Source organism: Carcharhinus amblyrhynchos, chromosome 19, assembly GCF_965287045.1.
Source record: "Carcharhinus amblyrhynchos chromosome 19, sCarAmb.v2.hapA, whole genome shotgun sequence".
NCBI classification, from domain to species: domain Eukaryota; kingdom Metazoa; phylum Chordata; class Chondrichthyes; order Carcharhiniformes; family Carcharhinidae; genus Carcharhinus; species Carcharhinus amblyrhynchos.
In genome coordinates this window covers 5,159,110-5,186,404 of record NC_137342.1, presented here as the reverse complement: position 1 = coordinate 5,186,404, position 27,295 = coordinate 5,159,110, and the positions used below count along the sequence as shown (strand labels likewise).

Below are 27,295 nucleotides of genomic sequence, written 5' to 3'. Positions count from 1 at the left end.
AAGAACATGCAAACTCCACACTGACAGTGACCCGAAGTTGGGAATTGAACCCGGGTCCCTGGCATTGTGAGGCAGCAGAGCTAACCAATGATAGGGAGAAAGTGTTTACAATGGCAGAAGGATTAGTACAGGACACAGATTTAATCTAATCAGCATTAATATCAGGGGGAGATCTTGACCTTGACAAGTTATCGTATTCCTAAATGCGCAGTGGGAAAGGTTAATGGAAACAGATTCAGAAGAGAACCAAATATACACTTGAAAAGGAGAAATCATGGCTATAGGAAATGATCCTTTTAAAAGCCTCTGGTCTCCTTCTGCGCACTGTGACTCCAAGCCAACAACACATTAACTTCACTCCTTACTTTTCCTTCTCGGTCTTCAGCTGTTGGTTCAGTTGTTTGATTTGGCTCTGTTGGGCAGAGTGCTGATTTTGGAGCTGATTTTGGTTGGCTTGGGCCTGTTTAACGTCTGATTCCAGTTTCTAACAAAGAAAAAGCTTCATTATTACACAGCAATGGTTGTCGCAGCAGTCTCGGTGTAAAACCTCTCATTTTAAAGATTAACTGCTTTTATTCAGAGAGCCAGTTATCTGCTTTTTAACTTTACTTTGGTTTGAACTTGCAAAAATCATCAAAAATATCGATTACGCTGTAAACTTTATTTTGGCTTTTGTTGCCGCCTTTGGGGGTTTAATGCCTCTCCGCTGGTTAATGGAGGTTCTCCCAAGCAGTTTAACTTTTCATTCATTCATTTCCAGGACATGGGAATCACAGCATTCACTGCCCATCTGTAATTACTCTTCAGAAGGTGGTGGTGAACTGCCTGGCTGAACCACTACATATGATGCAAGTCAGGGATGGAGTTGCAGGACTTTGACCCAGCAACAGTGAAGGAACTGCAATATATTTCCAAGTCAGGATGGTGAGTGGCTTGGAGGGCAAGGTGGTGGTGTTCCAATGCATCTGCTGCCCTTGCCTTTCTAGGTGGTTGAGGTCAGGGGTTTAGAAGGGGCTGTCAAAAGAACCTCGGTGAGTTGCTGCAATGCATTTTGTACCCACTGCTGCCTTGGAGGTGGTGGATGACCCATCAAGCGGACTGCTTTGTCCTGAATGGTGTCAAGCTTCTCTAGTGTTATTGGAGCTGCACCCATCCAGTAAAGTGGAGAGTATTCCATCACATTCTTGACTTGTACCATGTAGATGGTGGACAGACTCTGGGGAGTCAGGAGATGAGCTACTGCCGCAGGAGCCACTGTATTTAAAAGGCCGGCCCAGTTCAGTTTCTGAACAATGGCTTCAGCTAATTTCAATAAAGATTAGTTGGGAATAGAATATTTAGAATAAAAGAACATTTATCCAAAATCTGGACTGCGGCAATCCTAGTTCAGTTGGTTTTAAAGAAAACCATTTTTTTAAGCTTATTCCATTCACATCACTGTCACCACTGGCACGTGGAAATGTTAATTAAAGATCTGTCTATTAAACACAATCTCATAATAGATCCCTGAAAGTTGGGAGTCAAGTAGATAAGGTTGTTAAGAAGGCATACGGTGTCTTGGCGTTTATTGGTAGGGGGATTGAATTTAGGAGTCGCAGCATCATGTTGCAACTGTACACAACTCTGGTGCGGCCGCACTTGGAGTACTGTGTGCAGTTCTGGTCCCCACATTACAGGAAGGATGTGGAGGCTTTGGAGAGGGTGCAGAGGAGGTTTACCAGGATGTTGCCTGGTATGGAGGGGAGGTCCTATGAGGAGAGGCTGAGGGATTTGGGGTTGTTTTCGCTGGAAAGAAGGCGGCTAAGAGGGGATCTTATTGAAACATATAAGATGATTAGAGGTTTAGATAGGGTGGATAGTAATAGCCTTTTTCCTCTGATGGAGAAATCTAGCACGAGGGGACATAGCTTTAAATTAAGGGGTGGTAGTTATAGGACAGATGTCAGGGGTAGGTTCTTTACCCAGAGGGTGGTGAGGGATTGGAATGCCCTGCCTGCTGCAGTTGTAAATGCGCCTAGTTTGGGGGCGTTTAAGAGATCCGTGGATAGGTTTATGGACAAGAAGGGATTGGTTTAGGTTAGTGGGTCATTGTTTTGTAACTGGTCTGCGCAACATCGTGGGCCGAAGGGCCTGTTCTGCGCTGTAATGTTCTATGTTCATGACGGCTTACTGAGAAATGAAGAGTATCGGGTCTATATTTCATACATATCAGCATTCTCTTCAGAAATTTGGCTATTTTGTTGGAATTGAGAATGGGAGGGTTAGAAAAAGCACTCCTTCCTGTCGGGGAAATGTGGCCACCAATCACACCACCACACAGGTGCAGAAATCCAATGACATCACAGCTTTTAAATTCTATCCACTTCCCAGTTCTTGCTGTAATTATACAAGATCTTGGTGAGGTCACACCTCGAGTATTGTGTGTAGTTTTGGTCTCCTAGTCTAAGAAAGGACATTCTTGCTATGGAGGGAGTCCATTGAAGGTTCGCCAGACTGATTCCCAGAACAGCAGAACTGACACATAGAGAGATACTGGATCAACTAGACTTGTACTCGCTGGAATTTAGAAGAATGAGAGGGGATCTCATAGAAACATATAAAATCCTGATGGGACCGGATGCGGGAAGAATGTTCCCAATGTTGGGAAGTCACAGCGTAAGAATAAGAGACAAGCCATTTAGGACAGAGATGAGGAAGACCTTCTTCACTCAGAGTTGTGATCCTGTGGAATTCTCTACCACAGAAAGCTGTTGGGGCCAGTTTGTTAGATATGTTCAAGAGGGAGTTGGATGTGGCCCTTGTGGCTAAAGGGGTGAAGGGGTATGGAGAGAAAGCAAGAGTGGGATACTGAAAGTGCATGATCAGCCATGATCATATTAAATGGTGGTGCAGGTTCAAAGGACTGAATGGCCTACTCCTGCACCTATTTTCTATGTTTAATGCAAGCAGATTCTAGGTTGCTGAAAAAGTGTTAGATGAGGCAATATAGTTGCCCCCTACAATGATGGCGGCCGTTAACCTGGGCTCGTTATCAGCATTTAACTGTGCAGGCACCACACTGGCAGCAGCCAGCCTGGAGAGGTCTGATTTCACTGTCATCCCAACAGTGATAAGAGAAAGAACTGATCCAATTATTATCTGGAGTATATATTTAGATCCCAACTTCTGGCAAGCTCTAAAGCAGGCCAGCTGAGAAAAGATCTATAGTGGAGCAATTGTACGATTATATTGCCTTTGACATCGAATTCTTTTTATTATTTGAGAGATTTGGGTATTGTTGGAAAAGCCGGAATTGTAATTCAGCTCAGAAATAAAAACTTTCAACCACTGGTGTACTTTAGTGATTAAAGAGTGCACACAACAATATAAAAATGAAAATATAAATACAATCCCTTCCTCAGCTCTCAAACTTGCATTATATGGAATACTCCATTATGCAGTTCTTCAAGGTCAATTTTATCTATTAACTTTAGAGTTTGACCTTTATTTGTGTTTCTAGTTGTTCTATTTTCTGCTCAGAGATCAATTGCTTCTCCTTGTGTTGTTTAAGGCTATCGTCCAGCTGAGTGCAATACTCAGTCTTCTCAGTGAGTTTTGCCGTAAGCCGATCCAGCTGTCCCTGGGCCTTGGCCAGCTCCTGTGGAAATACAACATGTCAAAATAATCTGAAAAAGAAAACAACTTCCATTTTTACAGTCAATTTGAAGCACAGTCACTGTTGTGATGTAGGAAATACAGCAGCTAATTTGTTGCATACCAGTTCCTGCTAACAGTATCTGATAATGACCAGATAACCTGTTTTTGTGATGTTGATAGAGGGATAAATATTGGCCAGGACACCAGGAACAATTCCCCTATCCTATGGAGGGATAATGTCTCGAGATCAGTTCCCCAAGGCCAGTGACTACTTCCCTTTACATGAATGAAGTTTTTTAAATGGCTGATATTCTAAGTAGGAATACAATCCTTCGTGTACAAGTTCTGCCCTCTGTTTTCCATCTCCAAGTACTTTTTTCTGGCTTTTGTGTGGAAATTCCCCCCCTCAATTATGAGTTACATGAAACAATCATGAACCTCCCCTCAGTTTACATATTAACTTGCAGCACACAGTAACTCACTGCCAGCTGGCTTTTTTTTTGCATAACTGCAAATAGGAACTGTTGCTTTGGAACCTGAAGCTGATGTTGCTAATACTGGCATCACTCAACCTACAGCCCTGAAGCAACAACGCAAAGTAAAAGAACGCCCACCAATCATCAACAGTATTTGCATCTTAAATCAGCGCCAAGCTGTTATCACTGATCTGTTACCGAGCAGGAGGCCATTCGGTCCATCATATCTGCACCTGTTCTCCAAATGAGCAATTCTCTTAGCGCTATTCCCCTGTCTTCTCCCCATAAACTTTCTCATTCTTCCTCTTCAGATAACACTCCAATTCCCTTTTAAATGCTTCAACTGAACCCATCTCCATCACACTCTTAGGTAGAGCCTAACCACTCCCCTACATGAAAAAGATTTTCTTCATATCACTTTTGCTTCTTTTGCCAATGACTTTAAATGTGTCCTCTCAATCCATGTCCTCTCATTCTCAATGCCTTCACGAGTGGAAACAGTTTCTCCCCATCTGTTCTGTCCAGATCTCTCGTCGTTTTAAATATCTCTATCAAGTAATGCCAGTATGTTCCCATTATAAATGTGAAGGTAGGGAATTTCAGATGGAGAAACGACATGATCAACTTGTTACAAGGTAATCACGTCCCTACTGTCATGAGTGCTGCAGTGCCACCACTGGTAGGACAGTGTAATTGCAATGTGACACGTTTACATAGACAGTCTAATGCAGACATAGGAAATTAGAATAGAAAGATAAAAGGCAGAATGCATGACTCCAAAACAGTGACTGAAGCAACAAAGTCTGGTACCTGCTCCTTATCCTGCAGGGCATGCTTGGCAGTTTCTAAATGATTTTCCAGGTCAGCTCTTTGTGCAGTTTTGGATGCTTCTGCAGACAGCAGCAACTCAGTTTTTCCCTTTACCTGAAATATTTACAAAAACATCATTAACAACAGCAGCTTTCTGGGATCAAAGAGGCTCATTTAACTCTGGAGAATGAACAGGAAGCAGCCATGTGATCCCTCAAGCCTGTTCCACCAGAGACTGTATCTGATCCGTACCTCAGCCCAGGTACCTGCCATTACTCCACATCTCACCAGCAAAAATCAATCAATTTCAGACCCAAACATTTCAGCCTTTTGTGGAGTGAGGTTGGCTTTTCACAGCCCGTGTTTATGAAATACTTCTCGATTTCACTTCAAATTAGTCTAGATCAAATAAATGTGAAACATTTAATTTTTTTCACCATGCTAAATCGGAGTTAGTTATCCAGTTCAAAAGGGGGAAAATATCTCAAGCAGATACACATGGGAAGAATGGTACAGTGCATTTTTCTTCTATCCTGACTGGTATTTTTGGAGATACCCTTTTATTCAAAGAGAAACCAAACTAAGCTTCTGAAAAGGCCTAACTGGAATTCCTGGTTGAGATACCATTTCTGAGAAGTGATCCTGGAACCCAAGGTTGCTATCGAAATCAAATTAGGTAACCAAAAAAGGACAAATGGTAGCTAATTGGGAGGATTGAGCTTTAGTCTTGGGTGTAGGATACAAACAGAAACCTTACTGTTCAGGAAAAAAAGTCAGCTTTCTGTTCAGCAGCACTTGGTGAAGCAATGTGCGTGTTAGCTAAAAGGACAGAAACCTAAACTCTGTGCAAATACCTCAGGCACGCTCAAGAGTTGGGTGCTTTTATCAAGGTGACCAGTTCTGGGTGTGAGCCAGGACATTACTGGTTGGCTGGATGAAAATTAACTCTAGATAGCTACACTGTCAGGACTATTGTGACCAGAGTGAGCGTAGGTCCATAGGAGCTTGCCTTGTTGGTATGTGGGGAATTCAGATGGTACAGAGTTGCAAGCAACACAAGGACCGATCCATTGAGTGGAGAAAGTGAGAGATCTTACATCTTATATTAAGACGATCTCTCCTTTGAAGAGTTTGAAGTATTTTGGGAGTTCACATGATGGTGTGTACATGTTCAGAATGCTGCTGAGAATTGAGAGAGAATTATCTTTGTGGTACCAGCTATTTAAAGTGAAATTTATTGACCGGGAGCTGCTGGTCTCTGTACAGATATTCCGCATTAACACTTCTTGTGTCTGTAGCGTGCATCATTCCAATCAGTTTTAATATGTATTACATGTTGGTTTACATGAATCATGTGATGCAGCCAGAATGGGCTTGATAAAACGTTCCAAAGATACACTGTTCAAAAACAACTGCATTCCCAGTCCATCAGTTGTGTACGATTAAAACCCACACAAACACTGACATATACAACAGAGTTAAAATAATAATCGAGAAGGAGATAAAGCCTGATCGAGGCCAGGCTGATAGATTGGAGAATAGCTGATTTTGAAAAATTGAGAATTGAACTCAGGAAGATAAAATGGATGAAAGTATTGACAAACAATGGTGTGACAAATGGAAAGCATTTAGCAAGACGTTCAACAGAGGCCATGAAAAATATAGTCCAATATAAACAAGAACAAGCTATAAACACTAATCAAATATCACAATTGAAGAAATAAAATTATACAGGTTATTAAAAATAACAACGCAGGTTAAGAAAAATCTAAACAATCATTTTGCATTTGTTTCTAAAGGGCTATAATTGAAAAGTAGAGATATTATGCCAAATACTTAAATCAAACTTTGGTCAGGCCATCCTTGAGGATACCCTATACAATTCAGGTCAACACACTATAAACTAGATACAGAGACACTGCAGTTGATGAAAAAAAGATTTACAATAAGGAGATCAGGAATGCAAAGTGAAATGATGACCAGGAATCTGTTTGCTTTTGAAGAGAGGTGACTAAGGAGAGCCTAACAGAGAGATTTAAACAAAAAAAATCGCAGAGTTTGATCAGGAATGTTCCTGATTGCAGGGAACAGCAAAACTAGGGGGCTACCTTTAGCAAGAAATCAAATAGAGAATTCAGAAGTAATTGCTTTACCCGGGTGGCACGGTAGCACAGTGGTTAGCACTGCTGCTTCACAGCTCCAGGGACCTGGGTTCAATTCCTAGCTCGGGTCACCGTCTGTGTAGAGTTTGCACATTCTTCTCGTGTCTGCGTGGGTTTCCTCCAGGTGCTCCGGTTTCCTCCCACAGTCCAAAGATGTGCATATTAGGTTGATTGGCCGTGCTAAGAAATTGCCCCTTAGTGTGCAGGGATGTGTAGGTTAGAGGGATTAGTGGGTAAATATGTAGGGATATGGGGGTAGGGCCTGGGTGGGATTGTGTTCAGTGCAGGCTGGATGGGCCAAAGGGCCTCTTTCTGCACTGTAGGGTTCTATAAGTAATAAGAATGTGGAACTCGCTCAGACTGGGAGTGGTTGAGGTGAATAGTATAGATGCATTTCAGGGGAGACTGGATAAGCACATGGAGGGAGAAAGGAAGAGAGGGTATTATGTGGATAGGATTTGAAGAGAAAAGGGAGGAGGCTCAACTGGAGCGTAAACAGCAACTTGAACTGTCTGGGTTGAATAGCCTGATTGTGTGCTGTCTATTCTACGTAAATCAACCAAGGTGTTGCGATTTCTCTTTACTAAGTCAATACCACAGTCGACAGTATATCAATGTGTTTATCTACTGATCTGCATTTAAGATAGGAAAAGTTGACAGGCAATGTCCAATTTTAAAATGGACAAACCAGCACCCTTCCTGCCCCTGGAGGTGCTGCAACAGTAGCCTGTGATTACACTGACAAGTTTGCATAGGAAATTTCTATTATAAACATGGATATTGGGATCCATCGTGGAAATATACAAATAAGGAGAGTATTTATCACTTGAAAGTGAGATAAAAATTCCCTTTGGTGACCATAATCTCATTAACCTCAATCCCTGAGTTCATCCAATGAACATCTTTGATCTGAGTTTCTCACGTCCAACCCCATGAGATATGAATTACCATATTAAAACCCACTGTCATAGTATCTGTGCAGGTCAAATCGAACAGCAGAACAGGTTTGAGGGGCTGAACAGCCTCCTTCTGTTCCTTGAGCTACATCATAAAGTTGGTTTAATGGCAATATGTTTAAGTTTAATTTATTCATTTGCTTCTTCTGATCAGGATGCAAATAGAAAATTTAACTGAACAGTAGTGATGAAAAGGAATGATGCAAATTAACTCAAAAGTTTCTGATAAATTTAAGGAGCTGTGTATGCGTTCTGAACCGCTCTAGGTTCAATGTAACAGCGCTGAAAACGGCACCTCCAGCATGAAACAAGTGCAGAGTTAATTTCTCACCACACACCCGGTTATGCCTGTGTAACATGCCCTGAAAACTGAACATCATCCCAGAGTGATGCAGGACTGCACAATGCAATTGGATTTGCAGCACTAGTTCTACCAGTTTCTGGAAGTGGAGATGCCATTCAATACTTGTGCCCAGCGCATACATAGACCACTATTCAAGGACCCTCAATCGGTGAGTGACTGAGTTGATTGATAAAAGATCTCAGGCTTACCCATTTTAGTTTACAAGGTCATCTGAAAAGCTCAACTGGGATTCTGTTTCCCTGATCAATATTAAATCCACGTCTCTTCAGTTCCCTTCAACAACAATGCTTTATTTTTAAATGCTGTCATATGTAAAATTCTAGGAATCGTATCCATAACTATCCTCGAGTCAGGGAATTTGGCTGTTTGGCACATTGTGTCTCTTTGAAGAAGACATCTGATTAATCCTTCTCCCCGATTCTTTCCCCAGAACTCAGTCACTCTTTCCTTTCCAAGCATATATCCAACTTTCTTCTGAATCAGTTTCCACTACCCTTTCAGGCAGTGATTTCCATATCCTAATAACGCACTGTCTTACAAATAAAATCTCATCTTCCCTCTGAATCTATTGTCAAAGGACTTAAACCTGTGCCTGCTAGTTATCAACTCTCTGCTCCGAGGAAACAATTTCTCCCTATTTTATCTGTAAAAACCCCTTATAATTTCAAACACCACTGTTAAATCTCCCCTCAATTTGCTCTGGTGAAAGGAGAACAAACGCAGCATCTCAGTATAAAGTTAATTAATCTCAGCAAACACTTACAGATACCAGGGTATGCTCAGCAATTGCCATTTCACATTTATCACATGGTTCACCAGCCTGATCTGCTTTACAGTATCTATGTGAAGGGCTCAAATAATTTGATTCTTGAAATCATAATTTGCTATTTTACACAGAGACAGATAAAACACCAAGGCCAGTCTCCAATTGTCATAGAACCATAGAATCCCTGCAGGGCAGGAAGAGGCCATTCGGCCCATAGAGTCTGCAATGACCCTCCAAAAGAGCATTCCACCCAGGCCTTCTCTATCCCCATAACTCCATGCATTTACCATGGGTAATTCATCTAACCTATACACCTTGGGACACAAGGGGCAATTTAGCATGGCCAATCCACCTAACTTGCATATCTTTGTAGTGTGGGAGGAAACCAGAGCACCCGGAGGAAACCCACACAGACACTCACCCAAGGCCGGAATTGAACCTGGGTCCCTGGTGCTGTGAGGCAGCAGTGCTAACCACTGTGTCACCACGCAGCTCATGAATCAATGAACGAATAAAGGAACGAAGTCCATACTCCACCTGTAAGTCAAGTTGAGTCATCTTCTCCTTGGTTTCACTCAGCTGATTAGTGAGTTCACTGATGGTGGACTCGAGGGTGAGAGCTCGGTCTTCAGCAGCGTGGAGCTGGGATTTCTGCTCCTGCATTTGCTTGTGTAAATTCTCTTGTGCCTGGTTGTGACTCTCCGTTTGATTTTTCAGCTTCTCAGTTAACTGAGCAACCTAGTATTTCGATACAGCGAATGGTCACCAGTGTGCAATTAACATTCACATGGTTACAGCCACACACACTCAGATTTATTCTACATTAGCTGAAGAAAATGTAACAATATGGTATAAGGAAAGAGTTAATCAGACTGCCCTGAAGTCTACTATGATTTTGCTGTTATTAATCTCTCTCTATCTTGTAGTCATCATTTAACCATTGCCTGTTAGACAGGTACTAGGGTGATGGATCAGGATTACCTGTCCCTGTAATAAGGGATTATTAAATACTGATAACAGTGTGAGAAAATAGTTATGCAGAAGAAAACATCAGGTCACACAACATCCTTTATAATTGGTATGAATGATACAGACATTAACTACTAAAGGGTCCATCGGAACAGTAGTCATTACTGTGTAGAGAACAAGAGTTAAATTATTGATACGATATAGTGATGGGAGTTATACTCGTTAGAGCAATGGAAAAAAAAATTACACCAGCAAAACGGAAGTTATTAATTAGGAGTCAATTAAACTCACCTTTATAGAAACATGTGAATTGTTACATGGAGAGGTGTACAAAAGTTGGGCGTTTGTAGTGAATAGCTGAATTTGTAATGGTCTAAGGCTCAGAGTTCAGAACTGTGACGTGTTTCAGTCCCTACTTAACTAAACATGGGTGCGCTCATAGGTGCGAACTTTTAAAGTGTCTCTTTAAGTACTGTTCGTTAATGATTTGAGGAGTAAATTATAATTAACAACCCCCCTCCTGCCATCCTGGTGTTTTAATTATACAGAGCTCCTGGATACCTCCACTGGTCAGTGTACTGACCGGTACGGGAACAGGACATGCAGACCAGGAATTCTCCAGCCTGTTCCCAATCCGTCCTGAATTATTCCATCTCAGTTGAGACAATAGTGGCAAGACTGGAAGTGGCCTCTGAAGTGGAACTGATCCACTTCAGATCAGCCATGATCTTATTGAATGGTGGGGCAGGCTTGAAGGGCTAGATGGCCAACTCCTGCTCCTATTTCTTATGGTCTTATGCCTCCGCGTCCCTGAGAAAGAGAGGAGCAACTGTGCGTGTCACAATCTCATGACTTAAGCCATTGAGAAAAGAATGCAGGAGCAGGGATGAGATTAGCTGTACCATCCTTCATTTCCTCACAAAGACACTCAGTCCAGATTCCCACACAGGGATTGGAGGAGCTAACATATTCCTCACAAAATGTACTTCAATGAGGATCAACAGAGGTGAGATTGGACACAAGTATGAATTCAATCAAACTGAAAGTTGGACAGGGTATATCGTGTCCAGCTGATCACCTGCCCGAATCCAATCTCGCTCACCCACACCTTCAGGAAGAGGGGACAAAAGTATCGTTGTAATAAATGTGGCAAATTAACTTGACTGTTTCTGGAGATAGACAAACATCAGTAGAATTCACTGCATAGTTATAAAAATTGTTGTTCATCTACTTTGATATTGCTGCCCACAAATTCACACACCGTTTACTTAGCTCTGGTAAACTGAGGTAAAAGCACATATAAACGCGAAATGGAAGAGCAGGATGGTCTACCTGGTCTTGTAGGCCATGGTTCTTCTCCTGTAACTGATTCAAAATGGCCACCTCGCCCTTGCCATCCTGAATTTTGGCAACAAGCTCCTGCCGTTCAGTTTCAAGTTGCACCATGCTGTCCTTGCTCTTCTGTAGCAGGGCCTCCAGGTTCTGAATCTTCTGGTCCTTGTCCCCAATCTGGCGCAGCACTTGTTCTAGATCGTTCTAAAGCACAAAATGCCAGAGATGATTGGTACTCCAGCAGCATTTAAAGTAAAAACACTTCTTTTTGGCATTGCAAATACTTAGCAATTCCAATAATCAATAAAGACTTCTTGTGTTGAGAATATTGTACCTGTAAATCACTGCAGGCCACATAACATTCAAACACAAAAGAAGCTCCTTGTCAATATTGTTAATTCTTTTCATAAGCAGATGGCCATCGCCAATTTGCACAGGCACAGCATGAAGAAAAGAGTGGATTTTATTTCTACAGAAACCTTTTCACAAGCTAAGAATGTTTCAGCGTGCTTCACAGGCAATGAAGAACATTTTGAAGTGTAGTCCATTTTGTAATATGAGAAAAGCAACAACCAATTTATTTGCACAACAGTGTAATAATGACTAGATAATCTGTTATTAAGTAGCACGTAGCTTGGGGAATAAAGATCGACGAGCACACAAAGAATAACTCCTCCTTCTTCAAAACAAAATCTTTCACACCCAGCTAAGAAGGCAAACAAGATCTCAGATTAATGTCACATATGAAAGATACCACCTCCAACAATGCAGCACTGCCTCAGTACTGCACTGGAGTGTCAGCCTGGATCCTTTGCTCCACTCTGCAGACCATAAGCAGCACTGCGGCAACTCACTTTGGCTTCTTTAACAGGACCCACCAGTCTCTGCAAACTCTAATACTTAGAGCAAGGGGCAGCAGAGGCGTGGGAGCATCACTACCTGCAAGTTCCCCTTCAAGTCACGCACCACTCTCACTTAAACTACAATTGCTTTTCCGTTCTGTCACTGGGCGAAATTCTCCTTCCTGTGGGCATGCCTACATCCCATGTGACTCTCTGCCACCTTCCAAAGGGAAAATTCGGGACTGAAAGTAAGCGGTTTTGCCTAAATCAAAATTACAGTTTTTCGACAATCTAACTGTGCAGCTTACTATTCCCCCAGGTGAGATTTGTTAAATGACTCAGGGCGGTGAGCAGCATACCTGTGTTTCCCTCAGCTGGGATGTGGTGTTCTGCTGACCAGTCTGTAACTCCTGGTGCTGCTGTCTTAACTTGTCCAGCTGATGCTGCACTTCAGTCGTAGCAGCTGTACTTTCCTTTACCTGAAAGGAATCCAACGATAATGCAGTTTAAAAAAAAACACACAAAATCTTTCAGGAGAGTTGCAGCCTTGAAAACAGCAAAGGAAGACTTGAGGGCTTTGACAAAGGGTCATCTGGACTTGAAACGTCAGTTCTTTTCTCTCCTTACAGATGCTGCCAGGTCTGCTGAGATTTTCCAGGATTTTCTCTTTTGGTAAAAGAATATTTGACCTTGGTGTGGGTGAAGAACCACAAACTACAGCAGATAATAAGCCTTAACTCCTTCCAAACACCATTATAAATTGGGAACCATGACACAGAGCAAGAATCTGCATTATCTTCAGCCTCTCCCTCCCCAGAGAATCCCCCCTTTTGCCTGCTCCTCCCCTCCCAGCAGTGCGTGGGATCATGATCAACTCATCATAGCTCTGCAATGTTTAAATCATCTCCATACCACATGTAACCACATAGGAAGGCAGTGGTGTAGCAATACTGTCGCTGGGCTAGTAATCCAGAGACCAAGATTATCCTCTGGATCCCACCACAGCAGATGGTCAAATTAGAATTCAATATTAAAAGTCTAATGGTGACCATGAAACCATTGCTGAATGTTGTAAAAACCCATCTGGTTCACCAGAGTCCTTTAGGGAAGGAACTCTGCCATCCTTACCCAGTCTAGCCTATAGGTGTCTCCAGAGCCACAGCAATGTGATTGACTTGAAAAAGTCCTCTGAAATGGCCTAGCAAGCCACTCAGTTCAAAGGCAATTAGAGACAGGCAATAAATGCTGGCTCAGCAAGCGATGCCCACATCCCATGAGTGAATAAAAGAAAACCATCTCCCCCAGTGATGAAATTCCAATAAGTGAGGGTGGCTTGGTTGACATTACAGTCCTCTGCATTGGTTCACGTATAAGAGAAGCTGGTATATTGTCAGCCGATTGAGTGGAGATACTGACTGCTGGGGGTCTCTCTTGTACGCAAGTATTTGCTCAGCCTCTGCTGGTCACAGCTGATATACTCACTCCAATTTCAAAGCTAAAACTTGGCACTGATCAAATAACATTTCAAATATATCAAGGGTCAAAGTTTACTTTCAATGGCATGGATAAAATCTACACCAGCTGCTTTATTTCACAAAAAGGGATATCAATAAGACTGCTGCTGATATAAAACGAGAGCAGTACCGACCACAGAACAAGGGAAAGAACAGAGTTAGGTGTCATGGTGGCATAAATGGTTAGCACTGCTGCCTCACAGTGCCAGGAACCTGGATTCAATTCTAGCTATGGGTGACTGTCTGTGTGGAGTCTGCATATTCTCCCCGTGTCTGTGTGGGATTCCTCTGGATGCTCCGGTTTCCTCCCACGCTTCAAAGATGTGCAGGTTAGGTAGATTGGCTGTGCTAAATCGCCCCTTAGCATCTCAAGATGTGCAGACTAGGGGGATTAACAGGGTAAATATGTGGGGTTACGAGGATAGGGCCTGGGTGAAATACTCCAACAGAGAGTCGCTGCAGATTCAATGGGTTGAATGGCCTCCTTCTGGGCTGAAGGGATTCTATAAAAAGGGTGCAGAAGCTACTGTTAATTCCAATAATTGCATATTGAGGAAGAATGAGTCTGACCTTACAACAGGTTTATTTCCAAGGTCACAGACTCCTCCAGTTCCTCCCAGAAGCTCAGAATAAACCGGTTTACGTTCCCATACAAGTAGTAGTGGACGGCACAGTGGTTAGCCTCACACCGCCAGGGACCCGGGTTCGATTCCCAGCTTGGGTCACTGTCTGCGTGGAGCGTGCACATTCTCCCCGTGTCTGCATTGGGTTTCCTTCGGGTGTTCCCGTTTCCTACCACAGTCTGAAAGACGTGGGTTAGGTTGATTAGCCATGCTAAACTTCCACTTAGTGTCAGGGGACTAGGAGGGTAAATATGTGGGGTTATGGGGATAGGACCAACATGGGATTGTTGTCAATGCAGGTTCGATGGGCTAAATGGCCTCCTTCTGCACTGTAGGTTCTACGATTGGCTAATCCTTTCCCATTTGGAACCAGTTGTGCTTAATTATCAACTTCCAGCATGTATTCCAGTGCAGCACAATTCCAACATTAACGATGTTTATGGGATAGGATTACGATTTTCAATATCATTACAGGGCAGTTGCTAAAGATTTCCTCTGTGAAAATGCCCATTTTTAATGGAAGGTGATTACACTGTCTATGTGACTTTGTTCCCACGTTAGCTACATATTGATGAATGTACAACGTGCCAAGATTCAGCTTGCACTTGGCTTCCTCCAGACTCGTTTACACCACAGCTGGGTCAACAAAATCATTTTGTAATTCAAGTTAAAAATACCTCAAATCGATGTTACACACACACACACAAACAGCTCAAGAAGTGTCTGAGATGATATTTGGCAATCAGCTGACTATTTAAAAGGAAGACATTATAGAGATGGGAACTCAGGACACGCTAAAGGGGCTTTTCAGCCCAAGAGTTGGTGTTTTATTGGCCAACCAGCACACAGCGAAGCTTGCAAACACCAATGAGATGACCAAATTTCAAACATGAAGACACTAAATGATTGCTGTGGCTTACCAGGTATGAGAAATACGTTCGGTTCCAGAGTAAAATATTTTACTTATTGAATACTGGGGAAAAAAATTTGCATGTTGGTTATTTTCTACAGAATTACGAATTAAAAGTAGAAACATCTTGTTAATCAGGACATTGACCAATAAGTTGCCATTGCATCTGTCTTGTGGGTGATGTTGGTAGACGAACAATTGGGAGGCCACTGAGAATTCTCCTGCTCTTCCTCATCTTGTTATGGAATCTATAATATCCAGCCGACAAGACAGGCAACATCTCAGTTCAACGTCTCATCCAAAAAAACAGCGCCTTAGAATGTAGCACACCCGGGTCAGCTCACAAAGCTCACTCAAGTATGAGGCTCAGACCCTCGATCTTCTGACTTAGAAGTGAATGGTGGGACAGGAGAGGCTCCAGAGAAAGGGGCAGTCAAGATCCTGTGCAGATTGAAGGTGTGAACAAGATGATTAAACTCGAGATGTGATGAGACCAGGAGCTAACAAGAGGTGGAAATGGATACCATCCATGACTAAGGCTTAGCTACTGAGCTAGGGATGAAAGTTTTAACACTCCCACCACGGGGTCTATTCTCTCACCAGTGGCTTCACTCCCTCCCTACCCACAGTCTTAGGAAAATAAACTGAATGTTGTAAAGTGCTCATTACACCTGGGTCAAGAATTCTTTAGAAACAAGAGTGAATGAACTGTGCTTTGCTCAGACTGAGGGGGTGAAAATAGAGTTGAGAAGAACAGGAGTCAATCGTACAGCACGTTCTACAGATATTCCTTACCTGTTCCTCGGTGCGGGACAGTTTGAGCTGCAGATCAGCCACTTGCTGCTCTTTATCCTTCAACTTCTCGCCAGACAGCTGCCTCTGCTCCTTCAGGCGGCCCTGCACCTCACCGAGCTGCCTCTCAGTCTCCAGAAGCTTGGCGTGGAGCTATCAACAAGACCCAGTTCAATGAACATCTCAGATCACTAAGCAGGCCTGTGGCCATCCAACCACCACACTGAGAAGTGCAGATATTCAGCACAAATCGTTCACACTACAACAAAACGTAGGCTAGGGTTTTCCCTTATAGTGACAATCATTTGCACATCACCAAATTCCAAATTTTCCACATACCTGAAACTTAGTGTCAATTCTCAAGTAACCCAAATTTTAAATTACTGAAAATGAGTTTTTAAAAAAATATACAGACAGACAGAACTTGAAAGGGATGGCACTATGGTGGTAATGTCACGGCACTAGTAATCCAGAGGCCAAGATTCTGGGTTCATGGGTTCAAATCCCACCACGGGCAGCTGGTGGAATTTAAATTCAATCAATAAATCTGGAATTAAAAGCTGGTCTCAGTAATAGTGATGTTGTAGAAACGCCTGCGTTGGACCGGGGTAAACACAGCAAAGTTTAAAGGTTCTAACCCCATGCGACTTATCTCTAAAGAGTCACTGGGTCTGAAGGGCTGCCTCAATACGCAGTGATAGCCCAGCAGGATCTTAAACTCACTGCTTCAACCTGCACCACTTCCTATTATTAGGAATTAGGAATGGTATCTGACACTCCCTTTCAGACATTAGGGCAGGGGCTTCCCGGACAATGCGCTCCCCATCCAACCCCTACAGCTCCAAGCAGAAAGGTTTCTAAATCACTGCAGTAAAACTCTTGTCCAATTCTGTTTTCTCTGCTGGGAAAACAGCAAAACCAGAGCAAAGTCTAAAATGAGAGATAGGCCATTCAGAAGTGAGATCGGGAGAACTTTTTGTATCATATTTATATAAGATTTACAGTATTTAGTTGTAGTGCTTATTACATAGTATTTATACAATAGATTTTATAAAGTATTCATAGTATTCATTAATATATTATTGCTATTAATATTTATGTAGCGTTACAATATTTATGTATCTATATTTTATAAAGTATTTGTTTATAGCATTTTATATAGTAATTATTACATAATATTAAGTTATTTATTATAGAATCTTATACAGTTTTTATAGTAGTTATTGATGGTATTTCTGTTATTTTATGTAGTATATGGCTGGCATGGTAGCACAGCGGTGATCACTGCTGCCTCACAGCACCAGGGACCTAGGTTTGAGACCTGGCTTGAATCACTGGCTGTGTAGAGTTTGCACATTCTCCCCATGTCTGCGTGGGTTTCCTCCAGGTGCTTTGGTTTCCTCCCACAGTCCAAAAGACGTGCTGGTTAGTTGCATTAGCCTTGATAAATTCTCCCTCAGTGTATTCGAACAGGTGTCAGAGTGTGGCAACTAGGGGATTTTTCACAGTAACTTCATTAGTGTTAATGTAGGTCTGGTTGCGCCACTTATAAGTTTTATACTTTATTTATTGATATTATTTAATATAGTATTTATTGATATTACTTAATACGGTATTTATTGATATTATTTAATATGGTATTTATTGATACTATTTGATACATTTACTAATATCATTTGATATAGTATTTATTAATATCACTTGATATAGTATTTGTTGATACTTATTTATAGTATTTATTTATAGTATTTACAACACAGAAACCAGGCCACTTGGCTCATGCTGGTGTTTTACACAAAGCGTGGAAGAAATCTGGACTCTCCTCAGCAAAGTGTAGATGCCGGGAAACAAGTTGAGCTTTCAAGGCTGAGATTGCTAGATTAGAAAAGAAGGATATGGAGCAATGATCCTGATCTAATCGGACTGTGCAGCAGGTTCAAGGGCTGAGTGATCGACTCTCATTCCTGACGACCCAATTTCCATTCCTACCAATGAAACACAGGAAATCCTGGGGTGCAGCATTGAAAACTTCCCACTCACTGCCAGCACCTCACCTGATTCATCTCATTCTGCAGCTGGATCTTCTGCTGCTCCTTCTCTTCTCTCTGCTGCTGTGTCTGTTTGAACTCAGCCCGAAGCTGCTGGTACTTGGATTCTACCTCCAACAGCTCTGCCTTCAATTTCTGGCTCGTCTCCCCACTCTGACCCAATTCAGTGTGCGCCCTTTGCATCAGGGCTTCAGCAGCCGACAGCTTTGCCTGCAGCTGCTTGTAATCCAGCTCCTTCTCCTGCAGGCTGGTCTGTAAACTCTTCTTACTTAAAGTTGCCTCATTCAGACGATCGTGCAGCTGCTGGAACTCAACCTCCTTCCTGGACTGATTTTCTGACAGTTTCTGAAACAACGCAACAACAAATTTGCATTGTAGATTGATTACAAATGCTTACAGGCTTCACGCTGTTAATGCAACTATTATTATAGTGATGTTGCTAATCAAGCAAGGATCGAGAGAATAAGTTCAAATCCCGCCTTAATGATCTTGATCTTTCTCTACATCCTAGCAATGTCTGTAACACTACATTCTGTACTCTCTCCTTTCCTTATCTATAAATGGTATGCTTTGTCGGTACAGCACTCAAGGAATAATACTTTTCACTGTATACTAATACATGTGACAATAATAAATTAAAACAAATTAACGGGGCTACAGTGAACTAGTAGTTCATTGGGTCAGAGGCCTGAAGTAACAATTGGAGACTTGTGTCCAAATTCTGCTTTCAGCATCGGGGAAATTTAAACTCAACAAATAAATCTGGAATTAAAACTGTGCTTGCTTCTGAAATGGTGAATCGAGACCATGGGATTGTCACATAAACCCATCCCACAGGGGAGGAAATCCGACATTCTGATGCAGTCAGGCCTACGTGCCATTCCTAACCCACAGCAATGAGGTCAACTCTTGAACAAAATGTCTCAGCAAGCCACGTGGTCATTTTCAGAAAGATGGCTTATTAGCACCCCTCCTAAGGGACAAATACCTGTCTTGCCAACAGAACATCTCTGAATGAAGAAAAGAGCAGTTTGAGAGTTTGAATTCAATTTATAATAATTTGGAAACAAAATACCAGTGTGAGAACAAGTGACAACAAAGCAGTCAGCCTGTTGTTAGAAAACCGATGGGTTCACTGATGTCCTTCAGGGAACAGCACCTGAGTGGCTTTGGGCTGGCAGGGATAAGATGGGCCTAATGGCTTCCTTCTGTGCTGTAGTTTTCCTATGATTGAGGACGCAGGCCAGCTGCCCTACCCTGGTTATATGGCTCCAGTTGCACACCAACATGGCTGATTCTTAACTGCCCCTTGAAGTGGTTGCTTGGCTGTGTGAAACAGCTAGAGTTCACCAAGGCTCACATCTCCTCAAGGGTGACCAGGGATGGGCAACAATAGCAAATCCCACACTCAGAGAATTCATTAAAAGCAAACCCGTGCTCAACACTGGAACACAGGTGAGCTCATTGAAACCTGCCAAATACTTACAGGAATAGGCAGGGTAAATGCAGATCAGATGTTCCCCTTGGCCGGGGAGTCTAGAACCAGGAGGCACTATTTCAAAATAAGGGGGAAGCCATTTCGGGCAGAGACAATCTCTTTACACTGAGGACTGAATCTTTGGAATTCTCTACCCCAGGGGGCTGTAGAAGCTCAATCACTGAGTATGTTTAAGGTAAAGATTGATAGATTTTTGATTGGCAATAATATAAAGGGTTATGGGGATAGTGTAGGTAAGAGGCATTGAAGTGCCTGATCAGCCATGATCATTTTGAATGGTGAAGCAGGCTCGATGGGCTGAATGGCCATAGTCCTGCTCCTATTTTCATTACTGTTCAAAAACATCACCCGATCAAGTTTTCACTCATTATAAAACCCTGATGTCACACTGGCTGAAATACCAGAGACGACTTTAGACCTGTCGGCAATGTCCAATTTGGACCAAATTAGAGTCAAGTCAACCCTGCTAAGCAGGAGGCCATTCAACCCATTGAACCTGTGCTAGTTTTCCCATTCTCCTGCTCCCTTCCCACAGGTCTACAGAATTCCTTCTTTTCACCTGCACATCCTAATCCCTTTTCATTGTCACAACTAAATCTGCTTCTACCATCCTTTCACACAGTGTATTCCAGCGCGTAGCTTTACTACTTTAAAAAAATTCTCATCTTCCTCCACCTCCAGAAAATCCCACCTCTCCTGACCCGTTTTAATCAGCAGTAATCTTAAAACTGGGTCCTCTCGTCACCAATTGCCACTCACAATTATTTCCTCGCTATCTATTCAATCAAAACCCCTCATAATTTCCAATATTACCTACATTTCTACTGCTAATCTCTTCTGCTGAAAAGAGAACAATTTTACCTTCTCCGATAACTGGAGCCCCTCACCCCTGGTACCACTGCAGTAAATCTCCTCCACATTCTCTCCAATGCCTTGTCTGTTCTAATCCATGAAGTCCAACAACGAACTGGAGCCAATCCAGTGTTTATTTAGAGAGGTGTGTTGCAGCGTACAACTCCCAACCTGATCATTAGAGATTGTCTCCATTTATTAATCTTTATTCCTATTCATAGGAACAAGTGAATTCCCCATTAAAAGCCCACCACTTGTATACAACTAAATACAATTAATTTATAATTAAAATTGCTGTTATTCCTAAAGCAACCCACTCAATTGGTACCCCTTCCAATATTCAATCTCTCTACCACTGACACACAGTGGCAGCAATGTGTACCATCCAAACTGCACCAAGGCTCCTTCCACAGAACCTTCCAAACCCGCAAACTCGACCATTTAGGAGGACACGGGCAGCAGACGTATGGGAACACCACCAGCTGGAAATCCCCCTCCAAGTCACTCATCATCCTGACTTGGAAATACATCACTGTTCCTTCACTGTCATTGGGTCAAAAATCCTGGAACTCACTGCCTATCAGCACTGTGGCTGCACCTACACCACATGGACTACAGCAGTTTAAGTAGGCAGCTCGTCACCATCCGAAGGGCAATTAGGGATGGGCACTAAACGTTGGCTTTAATCAGTGATCTGTGTTAATAATTGAAAAACAGTTCTATTACCTGCACTGAGATTTGGATACCAGATGCCCGATTTTGGAGAATGAAACGGTTCTAACCCAACCTGCCCAAAAATGAGGATGTGCTGTTTGATGAGTTATACATTTAAATTTAAGGTCTGAAGAACGTGTCACCTCCCACTGACAACGTGTCACGGGATCCTCAGTGACAAGGCTCAGCTTCCTTGACAGACACTTCACACACCTGGTTCAGCTGTTTCATCTCCTCACACTCCTGCTGGGCCTTCTGTACCTCCCCGCACCGTACAGCATTCTCCTGCTCAACTCTAGCAAGTTCTGCTTTCAGCTCAGCCACTGATGCCTTGAAGCAAACAAAAAAAACAAGCAAGATTTACTGGCTGAAGCTGTTAGTTTCTGGTCAAAAGTGCAAGGAAACTCAGTCATTAAAAAAGCAGACCAAGACGTGGGAAGTGAATGACACCCTAACACTGGGTATCAAAAAATAACTAAGTTGCCACAAAAAACCAATTCTCACAAATGACAGCTGAAAATGGGAATGGGGGAGGCCATTCAGCCCCCTGAGCATGTTCAGCCTTTCAGTTGGAGCGTGTTGACCTGTACCGTTACTCCATGAATTATTCACCTTGCTTCCTTACCCCTTACCCAACTCAATCTCAAACCTGACATTTTCAACTGACTCCAACCTCAGCAACTTAAGAGAACGAGTTCCTGATTTCCACTACCCTTTGAGTGTGAAAGATTTTCCAGACATCGCACCCAACGGCCCAAATCTTCCTTTAAGCTTACATTTCCACAATTGTAGTCGTAGACTGGGGAGGCGACAGCCTAGTGGTGTTATCGCTAGGCTATTAATCCAGAAACTCAGCTAATGTTCTGGGGCCCCAGGTTCGAATCTTTCCACAGCAGATGGTAGAATTTGAATTTGATAAAAATATCTGGAAATAGGAATTTGACCATGAAACCATTGTCAGAAAAACCCATCCGGTTCATTAACGCACTTCAGGGAAGGAAATCTGACATCCTTGCCTGGCCTGGCCTACATGAGACTCCAGAACCACAGCAACGTGGTTGACTCTGAACTGCCCATAGGCAACAAAGAACAACCCAGCACGGGAAACAGGCCCTTCGGCCCAACGAAGGATGGGCAATAAATGCTGGCTGACCAGCAAAGCCCATGACCCACAAATGAAATAAAAAAGAAACTCTGGTTTATGGCAAGATTTAACCAAAAGCTGAACAGGCTCAAAGGGCTGAATGGCCTCCCCGTTCCAATTTTCAGCGATCATTTGTGAAAATTAGTTTTTTGTGGCAAAGGAAAAAAGACTTGCAGCAATAACTGATGCTTACCATAAACTAAGTAGCAGCATGGTCCACCGATAGCTTCATATGATTGTGGTGCTGCACTAAATTGGCATCCCTTCCCACCCATCACAGAGTTAGACTTTATTGACCAACATTTGAACACAAAATACAAACAATCCCATTCTTTAACCTAATTAATAATGACCCTTTGTGACTCACTAGAGTTTTACTGCTTTAAAAACTAAACCAAGTTAAACTGAAAGAACAAAAAATACTAGAACACACAGGTCAGGCAGCACCTGTGGAGAACAACGGGGTGAACGTATCTGGTTGAGAACAATGTAAAAATCTTTTAAGTTTTAGTTCATTTATTAGTGTCACGTTAATGTAGGCTTACATCAACACTGCAATGAAGTTACTGTGAAAATCCCCAGGTCGTCACACTCTGGTGCCTGTTCGGGTACACCGAGGGAGAATTTAGTGCAGCCAATGTGCCTAACCAGCACGTCTTTTGGACTGTGGGAAGAAACCAGAGTGCCCAGAGGAAACCCACACACAGACACAGGGAGAACGTGCAGATTCCATGCAGACACTGACCCAAGCCAGGAACTGAACCCTGGTCCCTGACGCTGTGAGGCAGCAGTGCGTCATTAAGGCAGTGGTGGTGGGGGCTGGAACAATGGAGGAGGTCTGTGATAGGATGGAGGTCAGGGGAGATTAAATAACAAGATTTTTGATACAACCACCAAAAAAGAATGGGAATAGATTGTGAAGAAACAAAGATTGCGTAGAAATAAGGAGTGCATGACTGAAGGAAAAAAATGTCTGAATGTAACATGAAGGAATAAAGAGACAAACGAGATGAAGACTGACCCAACAAAGCAAAGATTTTTAAACAACACATCGAACAAGATGGAGGCAGGTGTTATGATCTAAAGTTGTCGAAGTCCAAGGTCTCACGCACTCCTTTCCAAGCGAAACAGTGATTTGCTGGTACTTCTTTCAATCCGGTATTTGCTGCTCACAATGCGGTCTCCCCGACACAGAGACCGTGCCTAACCGCTTGCAGAACACCTTTGTCCAGTCTGCAAGAGCAAGCAAATCATTTCAATTCTCTGCCTTGCTCCCACTCTGATCTCTCTGTCCACAGCGTTCCAATGAAGCACAATGCAAGGCTGAGGAACAGCACCTTATCTTCCGACAAGGCGCTTGACAGCCTTCAACACAGAATCCAACAACTTTAGTTCATAACCTCAGTCTCCAGCTTGTTCAAGGTGTTTTCTTCTTGTTTCCTGGGTCATTTTTCAGCTCATTTCTTTCTTCACCTTGCATGCCAATGGGTTTTATGGAGCCATTCACTCCTCATTTGGACATAACCTTTCTTTGCTGTATCCATTTCCTTTGGCTGCTGCTCCATGAAATCTTTTGTTCTTTAATCTCCCTCGCTCTCCACCCTGTCGTAGACTTTCTCCTTTGATCTGCCCGTCTCCTTGACCTTTCCTCAAAAACTCTGACATGCTTATCTGTCTTCAGTCCTGAAGGAAGATCAGTGACCCAAAAGGCTAACCTTTATATCTCTCTCCACAGAAGCTGCAGGACCTGGTGAGATTTCCCAGCTTTTTTCCTATTCAAATTTATTTCAGAACTCTGGTCTCTGCAGCAGTTAGCTTTTGTGTTGAACTGAAGGAGATGTGTGTTCCTGATTCCAACAAGTGTGCAGAACTCAGCTTTAGAACAGAATGTCTTGCAGAGTGAGAGGGTGCAGTAAATCATTAGAGCATCTTCAAATGTTCCAGCCACAACCATGACTCATCACAGCTGTGTGAAAGAGATGCAGGGACACCCCAAATTTGGAAAAGCAGAGCAAATACTTTGCAACACAAAGTGTTCCATGAGATTCCAAACACACTGACTCATGTGAGTAAATGCAGTTTCAATAATAACAGTGACTCCCAATAAATAATTACAGAGATGTTAGCTTTTCAATCAAGTGATCAAAATTTTAAACAAATAAATCCACCACGAACCAGAAATGATTGGATTACAAACTGATTTGCTGCTTAAGGTCTGGCAGGATTTGGTTCTAGAGGGATAGTGTGAAGGTTTACCTCAAGTTTAAGTTTCTCCATGGGGAAGCAATCAGAAGAAAAACAGAAAATGAAGAATGACAGCATGGCAGATGGAGAGAAATTCAACAACTTTACAAATGACAAAATCACACAGTGAGAGATTCAACAGTTTTGACTCCTTTTGAATAACAAGAACTGGGAGGAAGTAAACGATAGGAGGATGAAAGAAAGCACAGCATCGCACTGGCACTGGCTCAGTCGATTCCCTCAGGACACAGGGCACGACCCACCCAGCCACAAACCGGCAAGACTGGGTACAAGACTGGTTTACAATCCTCTTCAAATCAACAGCATTTCATTCCATCCCATGGGTACTCTGCCTGGACGTTAGATTAAAATTGCCCCAAGTACGCGGCGCATGCGCACACGCTCGGAACCCGCGCGCTCGGATCCAAGCACGCGCGCGCGCGCTCGGAACCAAACGCGCGCACACGCGCTCGGATCCAAACGCGCGCACACGCGCTCGGATCCAAGCACGCGCGCGCTCGGATCCAAACGCGCGCGCGCGCTCGGAACCAAACGCACGCGCGCGCTCGGAACCAAACGCGCGCGCGCGCTCGGAACCAAACGCGCGCGCGCGCTCAGAACCAAACGCGCGCGCACGCTCAGAACCAAACGCACGCGCGCGCACGCTCAGAACCAAACGCGCGCGCGCGCACGCTCAGAACCAAACACGCACACGTGCACACACACTCAGAACCAATACACACACACACACAACCAAATATGCGCACACACAGGCACAGACCTACTCGCAGATGCAAGCATGTGCAGACACAGACAAAAATGTGCTGATTAAACATTTAATATGAAGTAATGGAGAAGCAAAATAAGGTGAGATTCTGAGTTTTATGGCATTCATTCAATTGCAGTCAGTTATGATGATTTGGATGTCACAAAGGGTGGCACAAGCACATTCAATTGGATCTTGGAAGCACATTGAATACATAATCCGTGGAAAAAATGAGTTTGGGTGTGAGATGAATTGGATAGCTCTTTCAGAGCCGGAATAGGAACGGTGTGTCAGATTGCCACCTCCTGAGCTGTAAGATTTTGAGAAACAGTTCAGGTTTTCAAGGGCAAGTTACAGACCTCAGGAGTTTAAAAGCTCAGCTCGAATGACAGGAGATTATTCAGCATTTAATTTCACCAGCCTAATCAGGGTGGCTGTCAGACAGGCCAGGAGGGGACCTTACCTCCGCTGTGTTACGCTGCACCTTCAGCTGCTCATTTTCATCAGTCAGTTTGTCCGATCGCCTCTCCTGCTCCAGACTCATCTGATCCATCAGAGTCTGAACCTGAACCAATTCCTTCTTCAGGACTGCCACATCCTCCAGTCCAGGTCGCTGAAGCTACAATGCAAACACAACCCAACGAGATTTCAGATCAATCTTAGAACATAGAACATTACAGCGCAGAACAGGCCCTTCGGCCCTCGATGTTGTGCCGACCTGTGAAACGAATCCAAAGCCCACCTAACCAACACTACTCCAATATCGTCCATATGTTTATCCAATGACCATTTAAATGCCCTTAATGTTGGTGTATCCACTACTATTGCAGGCAGGGCATTCCACACCCTTACTACTCTGAGTAAAGAATCTACCTCTGACACCTGTCCTATATCTATCACCTCTCAATTTAAAGCTATGTCCCCTCATACTAGCCATCACCATCCAAGGAAAAAGGTTCATACTGTCCACCCTATCTAACCCTCTGATCATCTTGTATGCCTCAATTAAGACACCTCTTAACCTTCTTCTCTCTAATGAAAATAACCTCAAGTCCCTCAGCCTTTCCTCATAAGACCTTCCCACCATACCAGGCAACATCCTGGTAAACCTCCTCTGCACCCTTTCCAATGCTTCCACATCCTTCCTATAACGCAGCGACCAGAACTGTACGCAATACTCCAAGTGCGGCCGCACCAGAGTTTTGTACAGCAGCAACATGATCTCTCAGCTCTGAAATTCAATCCCTCTACCAATAAAAGCTAACATACTGTACGCCTTCTTAACAACCTTATCAACTTGGGTGCCAACTTTCAGGGATCTATGCACATGGACACTGAGATCTCTCTGCTCGTCAACACTACCAAGTAACTTACCATTAAGCCAGTAGCTAGGCTTCCATTTAATGCCCACCAATAATACCGCTTAAACTCCGAGATTCACATTTACTAACAAGGGAAGGGAAGGATTCAAGGGTTGAAAACACCTACTGATTCATTCCTTTTACCCTGAGGATTCCCCACTTTATGATTCAGCTTGGAAATTCCACATAACATTATTTATTTCTTGCACACATTTTTAAAGACAATTCAACAGGATGTGAGATGACATTTATAGCCTATCTCTAGATGCCCTGAATCAGTGACGGTTAACCAGGGTGGCACGATGGTTAGTGCTGCCGCCTCACAGTGCCAGGGACCCAGGTTCAGTTCCAGCCTCAGGGCACTCTGTGCGTGGAGTTTGCACATTCTCCCCGTGTCTGCGTGGGTTTCCTCCGGGTGCTCCGGTTTCCTCCCACACTCCAAAGATTAGGTTGATTGGCCATGATAAAATGACCCTGGTGTCAGGGGATTAGCAGGGTAAATATGTGAGGTTATGG

At 43.2% G+C, this 27,295-nt stretch overlaps 1 protein-coding gene across 4 annotated transcripts in view; it reads right to left on the bottom strand.

Moving 5' to 3' along the window:
* eea1 (early endosome antigen 1) overlaps positions 1–27,295 on the bottom strand; it is a 94,025-nt gene that overhangs the window by 29,600 nt on the left and 37,130 nt on the right. For 3 of the 4 annotated variants that reach the window (XM_080207177.1, XM_080207175.1, XM_080207178.1), the window contains 11 exons: positions 25,882–26,037; positions 24,665–24,679; positions 21,478–21,594; positions 18,207–18,545; positions 16,156–16,305; positions 12,673–12,792; positions 11,472–11,675; positions 9,708–9,908; positions 4,923–5,036; positions 3,482–3,637; positions 366–484 (listed from right to left, as the gene is read on the bottom strand). In XM_080207177.1, coding sequence (XP_080063303.1) covers positions 366–484; positions 3,482–3,637; positions 4,923–5,036; positions 9,708–9,908; positions 11,472–11,675; positions 12,673–12,792; positions 16,156–16,305; positions 18,207–18,545; positions 21,478–21,594; positions 24,665–24,679; positions 25,882–26,037 — 1,691 coding nt within the window. The remainder of the gene's footprint in view (positions 1–365; positions 485–3,481; positions 3,638–4,922; positions 5,037–9,707; positions 9,909–11,471; positions 11,676–12,672; positions 12,793–16,155; positions 16,306–18,206; positions 18,546–21,477; positions 21,595–24,664; positions 24,680–25,881; positions 26,038–27,295) is intronic. The other variant, XM_080207176.1, reaches the window with a different exon arrangement.